General features: G+C 44.0%; 3 protein-coding genes across 3 annotated transcripts in view; 2 read left to right on the forward strand and 1 right to left on the reverse strand.

The window, feature by feature from the left end:
- The first annotated feature begins 408 nt into the window (after window positions 1-408).
- TwdlS (TweedleS) lies at window positions 409-1,232 on the forward strand. Its single transcript, XM_017237231.2, has 2 exons — window positions 409-522; window positions 584-1,232. The coding sequence occupies exons 1-2, from the start codon at window positions 409-411 to the stop codon at window positions 1,229-1,231; spliced, it is 762 nt and encodes a 253-aa protein (XP_017092720.2). The 3' UTR covers window position 1,232.
- Window positions 1,233-3,714: 2,482 nt separating this feature from the next.
- TwdlD (TweedleD) lies at window positions 3,715-4,818 on the forward strand. The gene is made up of 2 exons (XM_017237205.3): window positions 3,715-3,824; window positions 3,888-4,818. Exons 1-2 carry the CDS (start codon window positions 3,810-3,812, stop codon window positions 4,662-4,664), a joined length of 792 nt encoding a protein of 263 aa, XP_017092694.2. The 5' UTR covers window positions 3,715-3,809; the 3' UTR covers window positions 4,665-4,818.
- Window positions 4,819-8,960: 4,142 nt separating this feature from the next.
- beat-VII (beaten path VII) overlaps window positions 8,961-15,199 on the reverse strand; it is a 40,038-nt gene continuing 33,799 nt past the window's right edge. The window contains exon 9 of the mRNA XM_017237364.3: window positions 8,961-13,387. Coding sequence (XP_017092853.2) covers window positions 13,197-13,387 — 191 coding nt within the window. The 3' untranslated portion in view covers window positions 8,961-13,196. The remainder of the gene's footprint in view (window positions 13,388-15,199) is intronic.

Raw genomic sequence — 15,199 nt, forward strand, 5'->3', positions numbered from 1 at the left:
GTATATGAAAATATTTTATAACTAATTCAAATTGGGAGCTCATTTGTAAATTTTATGCGAATTAAATTCAAGTTCAAGCCGGGCTCTCGGGTCAGCAAGTATTAGTGTGTGTATGTTGCCTTTTGTTTAAATATTGAAGTATTTTTTTTTGCAGTTCAACTGTGTGCGAGTCTTGTGTCTTGCAAGCCCCCGAATTTGCATTTCAAAATTGAACGACATTAACATGGATAATCGGAGCAGGCAAACACAAAACCAGAGCAAAGGTTCGCAGAAATCTTTTATAAAATCGTAAAGAGTAAAATGAATGCAAAATGCGAATAAAAAGATAAATAAAATCATAATGAGAGACGAAGAGGCCGAGAAGTCAGCTAACTTTCAACCGGCTATTTGTTTGTGTCGTATATAAGGATGGTTTTGTTGCTGGGACTGGATTATAACCATTCAGAGCGTCGAGCGGTAAAAATCGCTAAGAAAAATCGCCACCATTCGAGCTTCACATTTTTAGCCATGTACTCCTTGCTGGTAGGCTTTAAGCTCGAATTTCCTTTTCTTTCTCAAACTTTACTAAAAGATACCATTACAGATTTTTGGCTTATCTATTGGTCTTTGTCAAGCCCTTGGAGACGTATATTTACCAGCGGAAAATGAGGTTGGATCTGGTCGATTGGCGACGGAATATTTCACATACGCCGCTCCCCCGGATGACGACACGGCGGCCCCCTACCAGGCTGCCCGCCAGCTGGCCCAGGTCATCTCCCCGCCACAACAGGTGGTGTTCATTCGAACTCCGGAAACAAACATCTTCAGCCTGACCGCCAAGCAACTGGCGACCAATAGTCCGCTGGATATATTTGTGTTGCAACGACAGGCTGACGCCGCGGCCTTGGCGCAGCAACAGGCTTCCATTCAGCAGCAGGTGGCGTCTCAGCCATCGGTGCACTTCGTCAAGTATAGAACTCCGGCGGATGTCACCCGAGCTTTGAGTATTTTGCGGAGCGACTACGACCGACTGCCGGGTAATAGTATAAGTCACGCCATCGAAAAGGCTGATGTCTTGCACTTGAACTCGCAGGCCCCATCGAAGCCTTCTCCTCCACAAAATCCAGTGATCTTCAAGATCCGGCCAAAGAATAGCGCCGAGTACGAGACCCACGAACAGGCCAGCGAGTTGGAAACCGCCAAGTTGCAGGCATTGTTCCGGGAGTACCTGCCCCCAGGAAAGCGGCGTTGAATCTCTAGAAATGTTAGGCCATACTTGTCAAAGACTGTTTAAGCGTTATTTAAATTAAAAACTAATTAGTAAAGTTGCAGCGTTCCTGTATAAATTATGTTGAAATTTCGATAAATCATGACTGAAAATCCACATGAGTTGCAAAAATTAATATATACTGTGAACATTTATGGGGCTAATTTTGAAGTTACTGGTTGGCAAATTTGATAAACTAGTTTATAGCCAATATATATTTTTAAACAAGCTGGTATTGTCAATAATCAGTTGTTTATTTAAAGCTTATATGCTTTTCATAAGGCCTGTATTTGTTTTTGTTAACATTAGTAAGCCCTAAAATTACATCGCATTCATCGATTTTAAGTAACCACTGAAAGTAAATACTTAATTTCACAAACATAATGTCGCCATGGTTCGCGCGAGGGGGCTGGCCATAAATTATTCAATACACTTGGAATGCCAAGTTTTTGCCAACAAATTTAATTTAAATTTCAATCAAGAAACATTTAGTTATGTTGTGGGAGGATATCTGGTCGATGGAACACGCTGTTTGTATATAGCTAGCTATTATGAATAATTAATTACACAGCCTAAGACCGTAACGTTTTACTTCTGAGTTACTGTGGAGCAGGCCTGCCCCACACTTTGTGGATTATCATGAAAGTATCTCGTGGATAATCATTAAGGTGTTGGTAACCGACTCCTGCCCTCCTCTTCCCTGTGCTGGCAAATGTTTTCTTAAGCAAATGTCGCCGTCGACGTTGTCGCTGGCAAACTTTTTAATGAGCTACGCCCGGAGTTTTACCCGCAGCTCGCTCCCTACCACATAAGCCTGGAGAGTAGCTATTGCCTTGCCAGCAATCCCCTCCCGTTTCCAGGGTTTTACGACAGGCGCTACTTTAAGAATGTTTCAACTAAATTACGCCACTACGAAACGACAAGAACCAAGTGAGGACAGGACACTGGGGCTGACATCATTTTGCTTTGCAAATTGTTTTAGTGTCAAAGGTCAAACACACACTTCCACCTTCCACATCCACCTTCACTGCCACGCCATATGACACGCTGAAGTGCAGCCGTAAAAAGGTTCCCGCCACTGCAAATCTGTTGAGCAAGTTTTAGTTTAAGCATTTTAGAGCAACATGAGATCCTGGGCTGTGGATGCGAAGGACGTGAAGGAGTTCCACTCTGCTCGTTAGCAGTGCCTGCCAAAAACTTTGCCAGTCACGTCAAAGCTGCCGCTGTTGCTGCCGCCTGCTCGCATTCCGCCCTCTGACTGTTTTTTTTATTTCGCGGTATATCCGCCACACTGCACGGAGCCAACTGCTTTAATCCGAAATCCGGAATCCCTGCCGGAGGGAGGCTCATGACTTGCTGCAATTTCGGGACAGGTGTGTCCAAGGTCCAAGGCTCAGATTCCATCCAAAAGCAACGGAAAAAGCAGCAGCAGCAGCTGCCAAGTTTGCGTGCTTTTCAATCTTTTCTTCGTTTTCGGGCACTTGGCTTGTTTGGCTTGCCATCTCCAAATTAGGCGCAGTTTGGGTCTTCTTTGCCTTTGTTGTTGGTTTCTGTCCTCCAACTGTGCTAAGAGTTTCACTATGCAGCTAATAGCCAGCATGAGTGGCCAAAGCTGGCTGGAGATGCTTTCCTCTCTAATCCTAAAAAACGAAAGAATGATGCCAAACTAATCAATAATCCCAGAATGCTGATACCACAAAACTAACGTCCTGATAACTGAGATATTTTTCTAAACCATTCAATTAAAGTATGTCTGTGCGCCTATCTCAAAAGAATCTTAAAGCCTGTACAAGTGAAAATGTAAAACACGAACTTCGAATTTGATTGTTTTATATTCATGACCCTCAGCGACCCTCGACATCTGCCATTCAACAATTTAAATTCTTATTTTTCTTTGGCCATCAAACGATACCGAAAAAGTTTAAATTAGTTAAGGAACTTCATTAACTGAACCGTCGAAAAAGATTGACGTTTTCGTCCCGAGCCCAGCCGAAAAACGCGAACTTGTGGAAAATTATGAAAATTATAATTACCGGCTTAAGAGCTGGCCAAACCCGGAGAGTTGGCCGCCAACCAGACCGCCAGATACTATCGGCACGGCAAAGCCAGTAGCTGTTTATTTTCTGACCATTTCAACACAGTGGCTGCCGTTTGGGCCTCTCTAAAAAGTTTCTTTGTTTTTTATGGCCTGTCGCAGCCAACACAAATCAATTAGATAATGTGGCAGCAGTCGCAGCATCGGATTCAGCATCTCACCACTCGCAATCAATGCATATTTATAAACTACTCCGAGTGCATTTAAATCAAAGCCACGATAATCGATAGGCCTAGGCCTAGGTCGGGGAATAGGCTTGCATATTTAAATGGTGGAGCATTTTAATGACGGCCGAATAGCAGCGAAATCAAATCTCAAGTCCGCAAGGTCGTCGGAAAGAGTGGATCACCGATGAACTCGTTCGTGGGAGGGGTGTGTGACTTTGCTGCAGCTATAAAAGCCAGATTGGGTCGGAGTCCCAGCATTAGTTCCCTCATTCAGCTCCCATTGTAAGCATCTTCAGCCACCATGCGCGCCTTTATCGTAAGTCTCAAAGACATTGGATAAAAGGTTGATGTCATTTTAAATAATATGTCTTCCATACAGCTTATTTGCCTGTTTGCTGCCAGCTGCAGTGCCGACAAGCTGGGCTACAACTACCAGCCAGTGGCTCACGCTGACGAGGGATTATCCTTTGTTCCCGGAGCAGGAGTGCAGCAGGTAGGAGAGATCCCTCAACTGCTGCAGCCAGTGCAGAGCGGAGAGGCGGTGCTGTCGCAGCCTATTGAGGCCCCTGCCCTGGTCCAGGCTCCCATTGCCCCTCAGCCAGCTCCATTGATCGAGGAGTTCCAGAAGGAGTTCTTCAGCTACGCCGCTCCCGAGGAGCAGTTCGATGAGGGAGTCAACAACCAGCAGATCGCCAACTCTTTGAAGAAGAACTTGCGCGTGGTCTTCATCCGCACCCCGGAGAACCAGGGCTTCGAGCGCGCCGCTCTGCAGTTGGCCAAGCAGTCTGCCCAGCAGGAGACCGCCATCTATGTGCTGACCAAGCAGTCGGATGTGACCAACCTGGCCAAGCAGCTGAACGCCCTGAAGACCACCTCCAGCAACAAGCCTGAGGTGCACTTCGTCAAGTACCGCACTCCCGAGGATGCGGCCAATGCCCAGCTGGCCATCCAGAACCAGTACAACCAACTCCCAGGCGTTTCCCGTATCTCCAACGAGGGACGGGCTCCGGTTCTGAACTTTGCCTCCCCAGCCGCCGTGGCTGCCCCTGTTGCCGTGGCAGCTGCCCCCGCCCCCAGCTCTGAGTACCTGCCCGCCAATGTGGTCTCCGGCCAGGACTACTTGCCACCCACCCTGCGTCGTTTCCGCGTCAAGTAGATTATAATCCCAAGAAAGCTGTGTCCAACGGTAACGTTTCCTAAGCAATCCATTGAAAAGTACCTCTCCCCACTCCCATCGTGTGCAAATAACTAGCTCTTAAGTATCCATGTACAGGAATAAAATTTGTTAGCTGACAAATTTCCAATGTGAACTGACAAACTAATTGCAGGATTCTGGCAATTCCACCATCCAGAACGGAAACTTTTCGTTTAGTGGGCCAAATCCCGGGCTGGATGGGCATTCGAGCGTTGTCCTTTCGCATAAAATCCCTGAAATAATAGGCTGGATAAAATGGCTGGCATGTCATAAAGTCCAGCAACAAGTTGAGCCACCCACTGCCACGCCCGCTCACATTGCCACATGGGTTGTGAAACGGACCAGAACGAAAAATACCCGAGCTCATATCCATGGAATCCCTGGCATATGCACACACCGGTGTTATCCCATCCGCCATTTGTAATTGGAGTTATTAGAATCGAAATGAAGTGGTTGCACAATGACCCGGTCTGGGCCCGGTTCACGTTTAAGTCCACTCTTTGTGTGCCAGCTTATTGTTGGTGGTTAGCAGTGGTGTCTAGTTGAGGGAGATGTACCTTGTTTTGTATTTGGATTTGTAAAATAGTACAGTATCTACCTTGGAGTTCAATTAATACATAACCTTTTTAAAGGAATGAGACTTTGTGGAAAATGACAATAGGTTATTTTTGTTATACGTCGTTCTAACTAAGTTTAAAATGTAAAGAAGCCACTTACCTTTTGTACCTGTCTTGTACCTTAAACATTTGCCCAACACTGATGGCTATCGTTTCGGAGCCCAATGCCAGTTGTGGTCTGTCTAAGTGGCAACGTCCTGTTGCAGGTAGAGCTGCCTGTGGCTGTGAATGTGGATGTGGATGTGGATACTGCCTGCTGATCTGTGTTCTGCCAGCAGACGACACTCATCGTGGATGATTGTTGATGCCCTTAGTCGAGGCGTATGGGGGTGTGGCTTGATGGCTTCCTGCTTCCGTGAAAGCAGCCAAACTCATCATGCGAAATGCCAGCCCCGAACATGAACCCAGACCCAAACCTAAGCCCTTACTCGGGTGGCATGAACTATGCAGAGGATTTGGTACATCGCTGAGTGGAGTCCTTAAATTTCACTTAGATGTGACGCAACTCAACGGTGCATGTATTCATGGCCATCCTGCTTTGCCAGAGGGTGTGTGTGTGTGTAGTAGTGTTTGATGTTAAGTGTGCCGCCCTGCAGGAATCGCACGCTTATCAGCAGTCGAGTGCAAACTGAATCCGTTGCTCTTTCTGTCGAGTACAGTGGCGAATCGCTAAAGCGTAACGACAGCGACAATATGCCGAGGAAAAAGCCGGTGGATGGGCGGATGGCTGGGGGGGCAATGGCAATTTGGGGCACCATAAACGCTGTTAGCTTGTCTGCCATTTGCCGTCTGACTGCGCCCAGACTGCTGCCTGTAATTAAGGTGATATGCAGCAGTCAGCCGACCGAATCGACTACGAGCCTTCCAAGTGCGTGTCCTGTGCGTGCCAGTATTGGTGTAACCTCGGGAGGATAGGTTCATGGGTGCCTCTGCTGCTCTGGCGTGTGTGTGTTAATGAGCAACCCGCTGTGCGCACAAAATAAATTATTAAAACAACATTCACGGCACTCCAAGTGTCGCCCGTGCAAACTTTCTTTTGACGCCCAGAAGAGATATCAACGTTTTTTCACCCCGCCGCGGGATAACGAAGGGAAGACACTCTGCCACAGGTGCTGCAAACAGAGAATCATAAAAAGCATTCATACATTTCGTTTAATATCCATTTAAAGCAGTGCACTTAACGCACTTTTTGTAGCTTTCTTTTATTTATTTAAAATTTTATTGAATACAACATGGAGTTAATGCATCTACTCCTGTTTGCGAGTAGAGTATTTATATGCATTAACGATGAACTTAAGCTACAAGTTCAAGGCTCGAAAGTAGTTAGCACATTAAGTACGCCCCGTTTTCAGACAAGTTAGCACTGAAGGTCTAAAAAGTGTAGCATGCTTTTTGGCTTAATTTTTTTTGAAGTACGCTTTTTCATCTAGTTATGTACCGACAGAGTCCAAATGGAAACGATTTTTTGTTGGCACTAGAACCAAATACAAATCGCCTGCACAAATACTGTGTCGCTCCCAATCTCTCCGGCTGACACCTGCGGTGAGCCAGCTCCATTGTGCAACGCTCCCGATACACACACACACTTTTATTCGGATTTAATTCGGGAAAGCGCGAAAACTTTTACCATCGCTGGCAGAATGGGGGCATTTGCTTTCTGTCCCACGGGCTAACCAATATTTCTTTTCAATTTCCGGAGGGAAAGTTGCGCGTGTACTAACAACTAAATATTTTGACATTTGTCCGCATGCAGGCGGCAACTTTGTACGCCGAAAATTGAAATGTGCTTGAGACAGGTTTGCCATCTCCGTTGTTTTTCCCTGTGAGTTTTTCAGCCGCAACAAAGTTGTGCGCTTTTGTTAATTTGGCAACCACTCGCCCAAGCCCAAGCCCATGCCCCAGCCCAGGCCGAATCCCAGACCCCGTGCTTTATGCAGGTGGCAATGCACCGCCAGAACCAGAGTTTTGGGCAAAATCCGGGCGTGGTGGAAGGAGCCACACCCAAGAGCACTTGCAGTTGGCAGTTGTACGCCATGTTGTCGCTGTCAAAAAGTTTAACTGCGCCTTTCCCTGTAGCAGCGCTACTCCTGCTGCTGCTTTGCCACTGTGGTTGCTGCGGAATAGTTTGGATTTGTTGCAAAAAGTGTTTATTGGTGTTTCCCGCGTGCTCTGTAGCCGGGCCACTCTATGAAAATTGAGTTATTCGGTCGGCAATGGCATCAGCATCGACATTGGCATCGCGGAAGGATTGGCGTGCAGCCCGGGGGACTCGACCGAATCAGCCGATTTTTGCACTAAAAACAAAAACTAAAAACAACATCCGCTTGACTGGCTGTCGCTCCGCTGTTTGCTGTCGAAAGTTGGCACACATGCTGAGAGTTTTGGCTCATTAACCCAGCCACTCTCCGCTGCTCGACTGCTGCATATTAATTAGTCGACTTTTGGGCGCTGCCATGTATAATTAAGCAGCGAACGAGCCTCTTAACAAACCACATCCTGTCTGACTCTTTTGCTTGCCATGGCCATGCCTCATTAACGGCAAAGGCGAAGGCACTGGCAGAGTCAAAGCAGGCTCCTGGCCACAGCCACTGCTAATTTAATATTTATACCTTAATCAAGAGACGGAGAAGGGAGAGTACAGGCAAACGAACGACGACCGGAAATCGGAGTATGGCGAGGGACACCAAAGACCAGATTCCAGAAACCGGAGAGCTGAGAACCCTTTTGATGGCTCTGCAGAAAATCTGTTGATTCGTCGATAGCCAGATTGGTCTGGCCTAACGAAGCCCGGGCGTTAATTGCTCATTTCCATGCAATGTTGTCATTGGCCCGGTGTCCTGATATCCTGATGCTCTGTCTGTCACACAAATTCAGAATCGATAGCTGCCATCTGTCGCCGGCCACACGCCCCGTTAACCCACACCGCCCCGCCCAATGTTTGTGTAAGTGTCTGCGAGTGTGTGTGTGTGCGGACAGGGCTTTGATTTCGTAATGAGGCATCCAAGCTCGTTGCACCTTTGTACCGTCCTGTGGCTCACAAAAGTCTCGGCTCTGGGGAGAGACAAAGTCGGCTCATTGGAAGTAAAGAAAAAAAAACTCATTCTCGGCCATTGTGCCATCGGCTTTGTGTGTGGCCCTGACTCTCGGTGGATCTCTCGGCGGATGTGTTTTACGGCCGTGATACCCTTGATTCGCCATTTATTCCGTAGTTTATCCTTTCGTTGATTATTGCAGAACATTCGTACCCGCCCACTTCCCCCTTTGTAATTTCGCCAAGACATCTGACCTTATGTGCCCTTACGAGGCTGGCCTTTGTTTACGCATTTCGTTGCTGCTCCCTCAATTTTCCTGCACATTTAAAGGGATTAAAAGGATATTCGTCAAACGGAAAGTTACGCAAGTTTGTTTAACGCACTTGTGGGGTCCTCTGCCACAAAATCCTGTCTGTTGTCCCCAGTCTCTTGCCTTTAACCAAGGTCCCCTAAAATCCGCATTTCTCTGCCCACAAATTTTGTTGTGGCACTTTCTGTGGCTGCCACTTGGTTGTGTTTTTCTACATTTGCCTTTTTGTGTTTTTTTGGGGACTCTTTGTTTAAGGGGCGTGTGCTCCTTAAATGGTCCTTGAGTGAAACGCTACTGGTCCTTTGTTTTCAACATTTATTTTTTAGTTCGTTCTCTTTTTACCACAAATATTCGTATTTCAGTATGTATATTTAATATTCTGTATATCCTTTCAGTGTAGTAGATTGGCCAAGCAGTAGGCGTCATAATTTTGGTTGAATTGTAATCGTAATTTGTGTTCACATTGGTAATTTACACTTTTAATTTTACATTTAGTTTGTGCTTTTCCCAGCACACTCTCCTGCTCAGCACTGACAGTGTACATATCAATATTCGTGGTACGCACTTAGCTTTAGTATACTCGTAATAATACACATATTCCACATTAAGTTTTCATATGACTTGCATAGGTTGCAATTTATACAAATCATCTTTCACTTGGTATGTCTGTATCTATAAATAAATTATTACGTTATGTTTATCGAGTTCAATTTGGTTTTGTATGTTAATTGGCTTTCGCCAGTATTCAGATATCATTAATAGCTCCACTTCCGCTATTCATCTACATAATTTTCTTAGACCGTAAAACGTTTTTTTTACAATACAAATTGGAATTACAAATAAGGTTGAATTCAATGTCAAACGCGTTTGCATACATGTGAATGCGGTTATATTAATGCCACATAAATAATGGGAACAAAAGTTAAAGCTTTTGTGGTGTAAGTGTCTAAAATTAATAAATAATTCCATTTCTCTATAAATATATATGTTTTATACATCTTGTTGTATACATAATTTCAATATATATCTTGTATAATTTCATGCCCTTTGTTCAATACGTCGTGATATGTGTGATTGGAAGATTTTGATGTGAGAGAAATGATAAGGTAGTCGCAAGGCAGGTCCCCAAACAACATACCTTTGTCTGGCGACCCGTTATCGTAATACTTTTGACCTATCAAAATACAACATTCAAATATAATGTTCGTGTTTTACGTGCTTCCGAATGTGTGTTAACGTGTATATCATGCACAATTTTATTTCATTATAATGTCATTCCCCCAAAGTCTTCCCCCTGCACCCATGAATCCCGGATGTTTTACGTTAATATCCAAAGTCAATATTCATTTTGGGGACAAGGAGGAGCTTCAACAAAAAATTATAATTTTTTTATGTAAGTACCACATGCTATGCATGAAAAAATGCCACCACACACGGAAGATGTGCTCCAGTGTCATCTTAAATTTGTTTATGAGAGCTGCGGTGTGTTAGCTCCTTCGAATTGGGAAAATGTTACAACATTTATGATATGTTTGCGAATTGCTGCGACACTTAATGTACTCTTATTTGATCTATATAAATATCATCCTTATTGTGTTTCATTTGCACTTGACACCTATATAAAGTTTTTACATAGATACACATTTATATGCTGGGTAGGGGGCACGACTCATAATTAGCAGACGCAAGACCGGGATAAACTAGCTCCCAGTCTTAGCCAATTATGCATATTCATGCAGATATATGCTGAGACGACAGACGACTGAATTGTAGACAACACGCAGTTTGCATATTTATACAGACAAATAGAGAAGGATAGGAGGAAGGAGGTGTCTATGACTGTGGTGTTCTCGGTTGGGGAAACAATGGATGCAAATGTGTCAGATAAATAGGAGAGTGAGAATATGCCTGATTGGTTGAAGGGTGTTTGCACTTGTTCATAGATTGGTGGGAAACATTTACTAGTTCGAGTGATTCTCAAAAACACATAACCAACAGGGAAGTGGCTCCCTTGCACTCAATTCAGAATGGAATGATGGTTGAAATAAGCAGACCAGAATCATAACATTACCTAGACAATGTGGTCCATAGATCGAGGTAAACGAAGAATAAATTATTCTTTAACTTTAAAGCATTTTCATTTGTTATGTATAAGTGTTATTAATCTGTTTTGGTTTTGGTTTTCTTTTTCTCTTTTTTTTTTTTTTGTATTTTGTTTAGTTCTTAGTTTATGCAAACAGTAAATTGGTTGCACACCTATTCGTAATGTATAATTTATAAATTTAATCAATTTTTTGTTTTGTTTGTTAATAATAGACAGCGTAGCATAGGAAGACGTCAATACCTGCATAAGACATTTTAGCCATATTTTCATACATAATATGAACTTTGTTTTCAATTACTTTTACGTGATGTCACCGTTATCATATTTAAGTATATTCTCATTTATAAAAACTGTAGTTCGTTCAAGCATTATCCGACTGGTGTACTCATTTAGCATCCGATGGATAAGAAACTACGTGTATGTTACTCACTTCTTAATTACCGCTCAATGAGACAACCATTGGAAAATGTTTCAACTGTGGCAAGATTTTTCAAATTGCAGTTGTAATTTTAATTGTAATTGTAATCGTTAGCTTTAACTGATTTTCTTGTTCAAACTGTAGGAGAACATCGCAGGCTTAATTATATATCTATCAATATTTCTGGTTTTAGTTTTTTTTTTTTTTGCATTTTCGCCGTCGAGTAGAGTCAAAAATAGAAGCCTAATTACATACACACAGTACAGACGCACATTATATATATATATTTACGTAAACGTATAAAGATATAGACTAGTCCACTAATTGCTTTACATGTATTTACTTTGCCGGGTTGTCCGTGGTTGTTTATCCTTTTGCTTTACATAGTTACATTGTTATGCTACGTGTTTAAAATTGATCTCTAGCCGTAGACACTTAAAGCGCGCTTGAAAATATCCTTTCCTAAATGTACACGAAATGCATCTGTACTTTGTTTCCAGCCCCCTCTAAATGGCCGGAACAGAAACAATAATTAAAACAATTAATCGCAACGGCAAATATTTTCCTAACTACACACTAAACGATCCATTGCAACGATAACCATTTACACACAACGAAACAAAAATTAGGGGCCGAAATGAAAATAAATAAGTAAGCGTCGTAATGTGTGCCGGAATGAGTACGGGTTCTGTTTTTGGGTTCTGGGCTAACCCATTACCCATCTCATAGCCCATAGCCTCGGTCCTTCGGGCCCAACCTGACTCCTTTTTTCGGGGGTCACCACGCGCCGCAGACGGCGCCCATTGCGACGCCATTTTCTTGTGTTCGTGTTATTTTCTCTTCGCCCTTCACTGTTTTGTTTTCGTTTCTCAAAATGTTTTCAACACTGATTGTTTTTGTAAGCTTCTTGGTTTAACTGTCTAATTATTTTACATTTAAACGTTTTATTTCGGGTTACGTTGGTACGGGTCTGGTTCGGGTTTCGGGGTTCGTTACTCTTATTTAGCTTTCTGCTGCTTCTGCTGCTGCTGCTTCTGGCGCCTAAACTCAATTGCCTTAATTTTAGCCTAACCCTTGTTGCCACAATCTTTACTCTTTATATTCGACTAGCCAAAGCCCTACAATGCCGTAAAAAATATGTTACTTTAACTCACTTTTGAGCGTGTAGTTGTGTGTTCTCTGCTATTGCACTAAGATCATGCATTTTAGGTACAAGCTTCGTAGCGACTGCTTTGAAACGCCTAAAAACTTTGCCCCAATCAATTCTGGCTGTTTGCATTTTGGATTTCTCTGGAGGCGGCATTTGCCCAAAAACTTTTGACAAGGCCGACGAAGGGAAATCAGTGGGCGGAATGTCTCCCCCGTTGCGCGCTGACCTTGAATCGCACAAAACTTTGGATTCTTGGCACGAAATTGCATTCCCAGGATTCGTCAGCGCGCTTTCCCCAAAACTAGTGCCCAATTGGCTATACAAAATTTTCTTTGCGCTACAAAAAATGCCACTGGTCAGCCGGCAAAACGTTCACCCAGTTTCCCCGACCGCCTGCAACTTAATTACAAGCATTTCGCTTTGCCATTGCGGCCACACAAACAAAAAAAGAATATCATTGCCTCTGTCCCCTCGGTCATTTGCAGTTATTTACAAGTAAACTATTTAAATGGGCTGACCATGGCGAGCACAAAATGCTAAAAATGTTCTCCTAATCCATTCGCCAGGCATTTGCTCCAGTCCTTTGGGTTTTCCGCTCTTTGTGCTGTGCTAATTTTCCTGCTCAATTGAGCCCTTGCCTTGGAAATAGATTAAAAATTTCTGGTGTACAATTTACAAAAAATTCAACTTGTGTTTTTTGATGCTGCATCTGCTGCTGCTGCTCTGGCTGCTTTGTCCTCGATGGGTATGATGATCTTGATGATGTGGTTGTCCTTGGTTTGGTTTAACTATACCTTCTGTGAGAGTATGTCGGTGGTCTACTCCTCCTCATCCGCCTTTTGCATGCGTGCCTTCCTCCATCCTAGTAGCTCAGAGGGAGCAAGACGAGCAGGAGCAACTGGGCCAGGGACCACAAGTGCGTCACTACCGCACCGCGGGCACTCCATCCGGCGGAGGTCTCATTGCCATGCCCGTTTCCATTGCCCAGCGCCGCCATGCCGATGCTGGGAGGAGCCGTGGATGTGGAGGATGCCACATGCCGCTCGACTTCAACTGCAAAATGGCAAAGAAGACGAAAGACTGTTATTTCAAACTCATCCTTAAGGCTTAGAGTCTAAACATTAGCCCAAACCTTTAGCCCAAATGCTGAAGGTTAAACATACAGATTTATGGCCCACAGTGTTCGCTATATCTTCCCCAATTCTCAACCGATTCGCAAGCGGAGTGTTTTAAACGATTTCTGTATCAATTCCCCACCATTCTGCATCAAAATCCTGAGACGAAATATTTTTTAGATTTTTTGTCCATTTTTCCTGATGATCCCTTGAAAATGAGGTTTTCCCCTATAGGGGCCACAGTGATGGCTATATCTTCCCCAATTCTCATCCGATTCTCAAGCGGAGTACCTTAAACGATTTCTGGATCGATTTGCCACCATGCTGCATTAAAATCCTGAGACAAAATATTTTTTAGATTTTTTGTCCATTTTTCCTGATGATCCCTTGGAAGTGGGGGTTTCCCTATAGGGCCCACAGTGATGGCTATATCTTCCCCAATTCTTATCCGATTCTCAAGCGGAGTGTTTTAAACGATTTCTGTATCGATTCCCCACCATTCTGCATCAAAATCCTGAGACGAAATATTTTTTAGAATTTGTGTCCATTTTTCTGGATGATCCCCACCACTTGTGATGAAATCGAGGTTTTCCCCTATAGGGCCCACAGTGATGGCTATGTCTTCCCCAATTCTCAACCGATTCTCAAGCGGAGTGTTTTAAACGATTTCTGTATCGATTCCCCACCATTCTGCATCAAAACCCTGAGACGAAATATTTTTTAGATTTTTTGTCCATTTTTCCTGATGATCCCTTGGAAGTGGGGGTTTCCCCTATAGGGCCCACAGTGATGACTATATCTTCCCCAATTCTCATCCGATTCTCAAGCGGAGTACCTTAAACGATTTCTGGATCGATTTGCCACCATGCTGCATTAAAATCCTGAGACAAAATATTTTGTAGAATTTTTGTCCATTTTTCTGGATGATCCCCACCACTTGTGATGAAATCGAGGTTTTCCCCTATAGGGCCCACAGTGATGGCTATATCTTCCTCAATTCTCATCCGATTCTCAAGCGGAGTGTTTTAAACAATTTCTGTATTGATTCCCTACCATTCTGCATCAAAATCCGAAATATTTTTTTGCCTTTTTTGAGCCTTTTGACCACGTTTATAATACCCTCTGCAAGGGTATAATGAATGATTTAGAGCTGTGATAAGCCCCCAAGTTATCTAGGCGAATGTTTTACAGTCGAGAACGAGGCCTGAAACCGCAGCTATGGTCGCCACGGTGCCTATCAGCCCAAACTAGAGCCCTTCGAGGGCTAAAAAGTTTTCGTTTTGGCGGTGGAATGTTCAGAGATTCAGAGGCCCAGACTGATGGCAGGCCCTGAGGGCAGCATAAGAAACAATTACGGAGTGGAGCATTCTCGGCTGCGAAGTGGTCCAAACAAATGACGCACTTCACGCAACATAAATAACACGCATACGCCCCTTGGTTCAAGTGGCAGTGGGCAAAGAGGTCGAAAGACAACGGAGCTGCCGCCGGCAAAGGGACTCTTGCTTTCTTGTGGCCAGAAGATTGGAGAGAGGCCAACGACCGTTGTGAGTCAGAGAACGGCAAGGGTACACCCAAACAATAAGTGTACCCGAATCAATTGTGCGTTAACGTCACTTAGAGTGTGATCGGCACTCTTAAATAAGGTTTGTTGCCTTTCACTGATATTTTCGGACATGCTCATACGCACACTCGCAAAACGACTTCGTGCTCTTTTCTGCATGTATACATGAGTTGACGCCGATCAATATGA

This window comes from Drosophila bipectinata, chromosome 3R (assembly GCF_030179905.1).
Source record: "Drosophila bipectinata strain 14024-0381.07 chromosome 3R, DbipHiC1v2, whole genome shotgun sequence".
NCBI classification, from domain to species: Eukaryota; Metazoa; Arthropoda; class Insecta; order Diptera; family Drosophilidae; genus Drosophila; species Drosophila bipectinata.

Excerpts from the sequence above, each read along its gene's own strand:
- TwdlS (XM_017237231.2), top strand. The coding sequence starts at position 409 with ATGGTTTTGTTGCTGGGACTGGATTATAACCATTCAGAGCGTCGAGCG. Across the intron at positions 523-583 it reads TAGCCATGTACTCCTTGCTG|ATTTTTGGCTTATCTATTGG; the intron begins GTAGGCTTTAAG and ends ATACCATTACAG.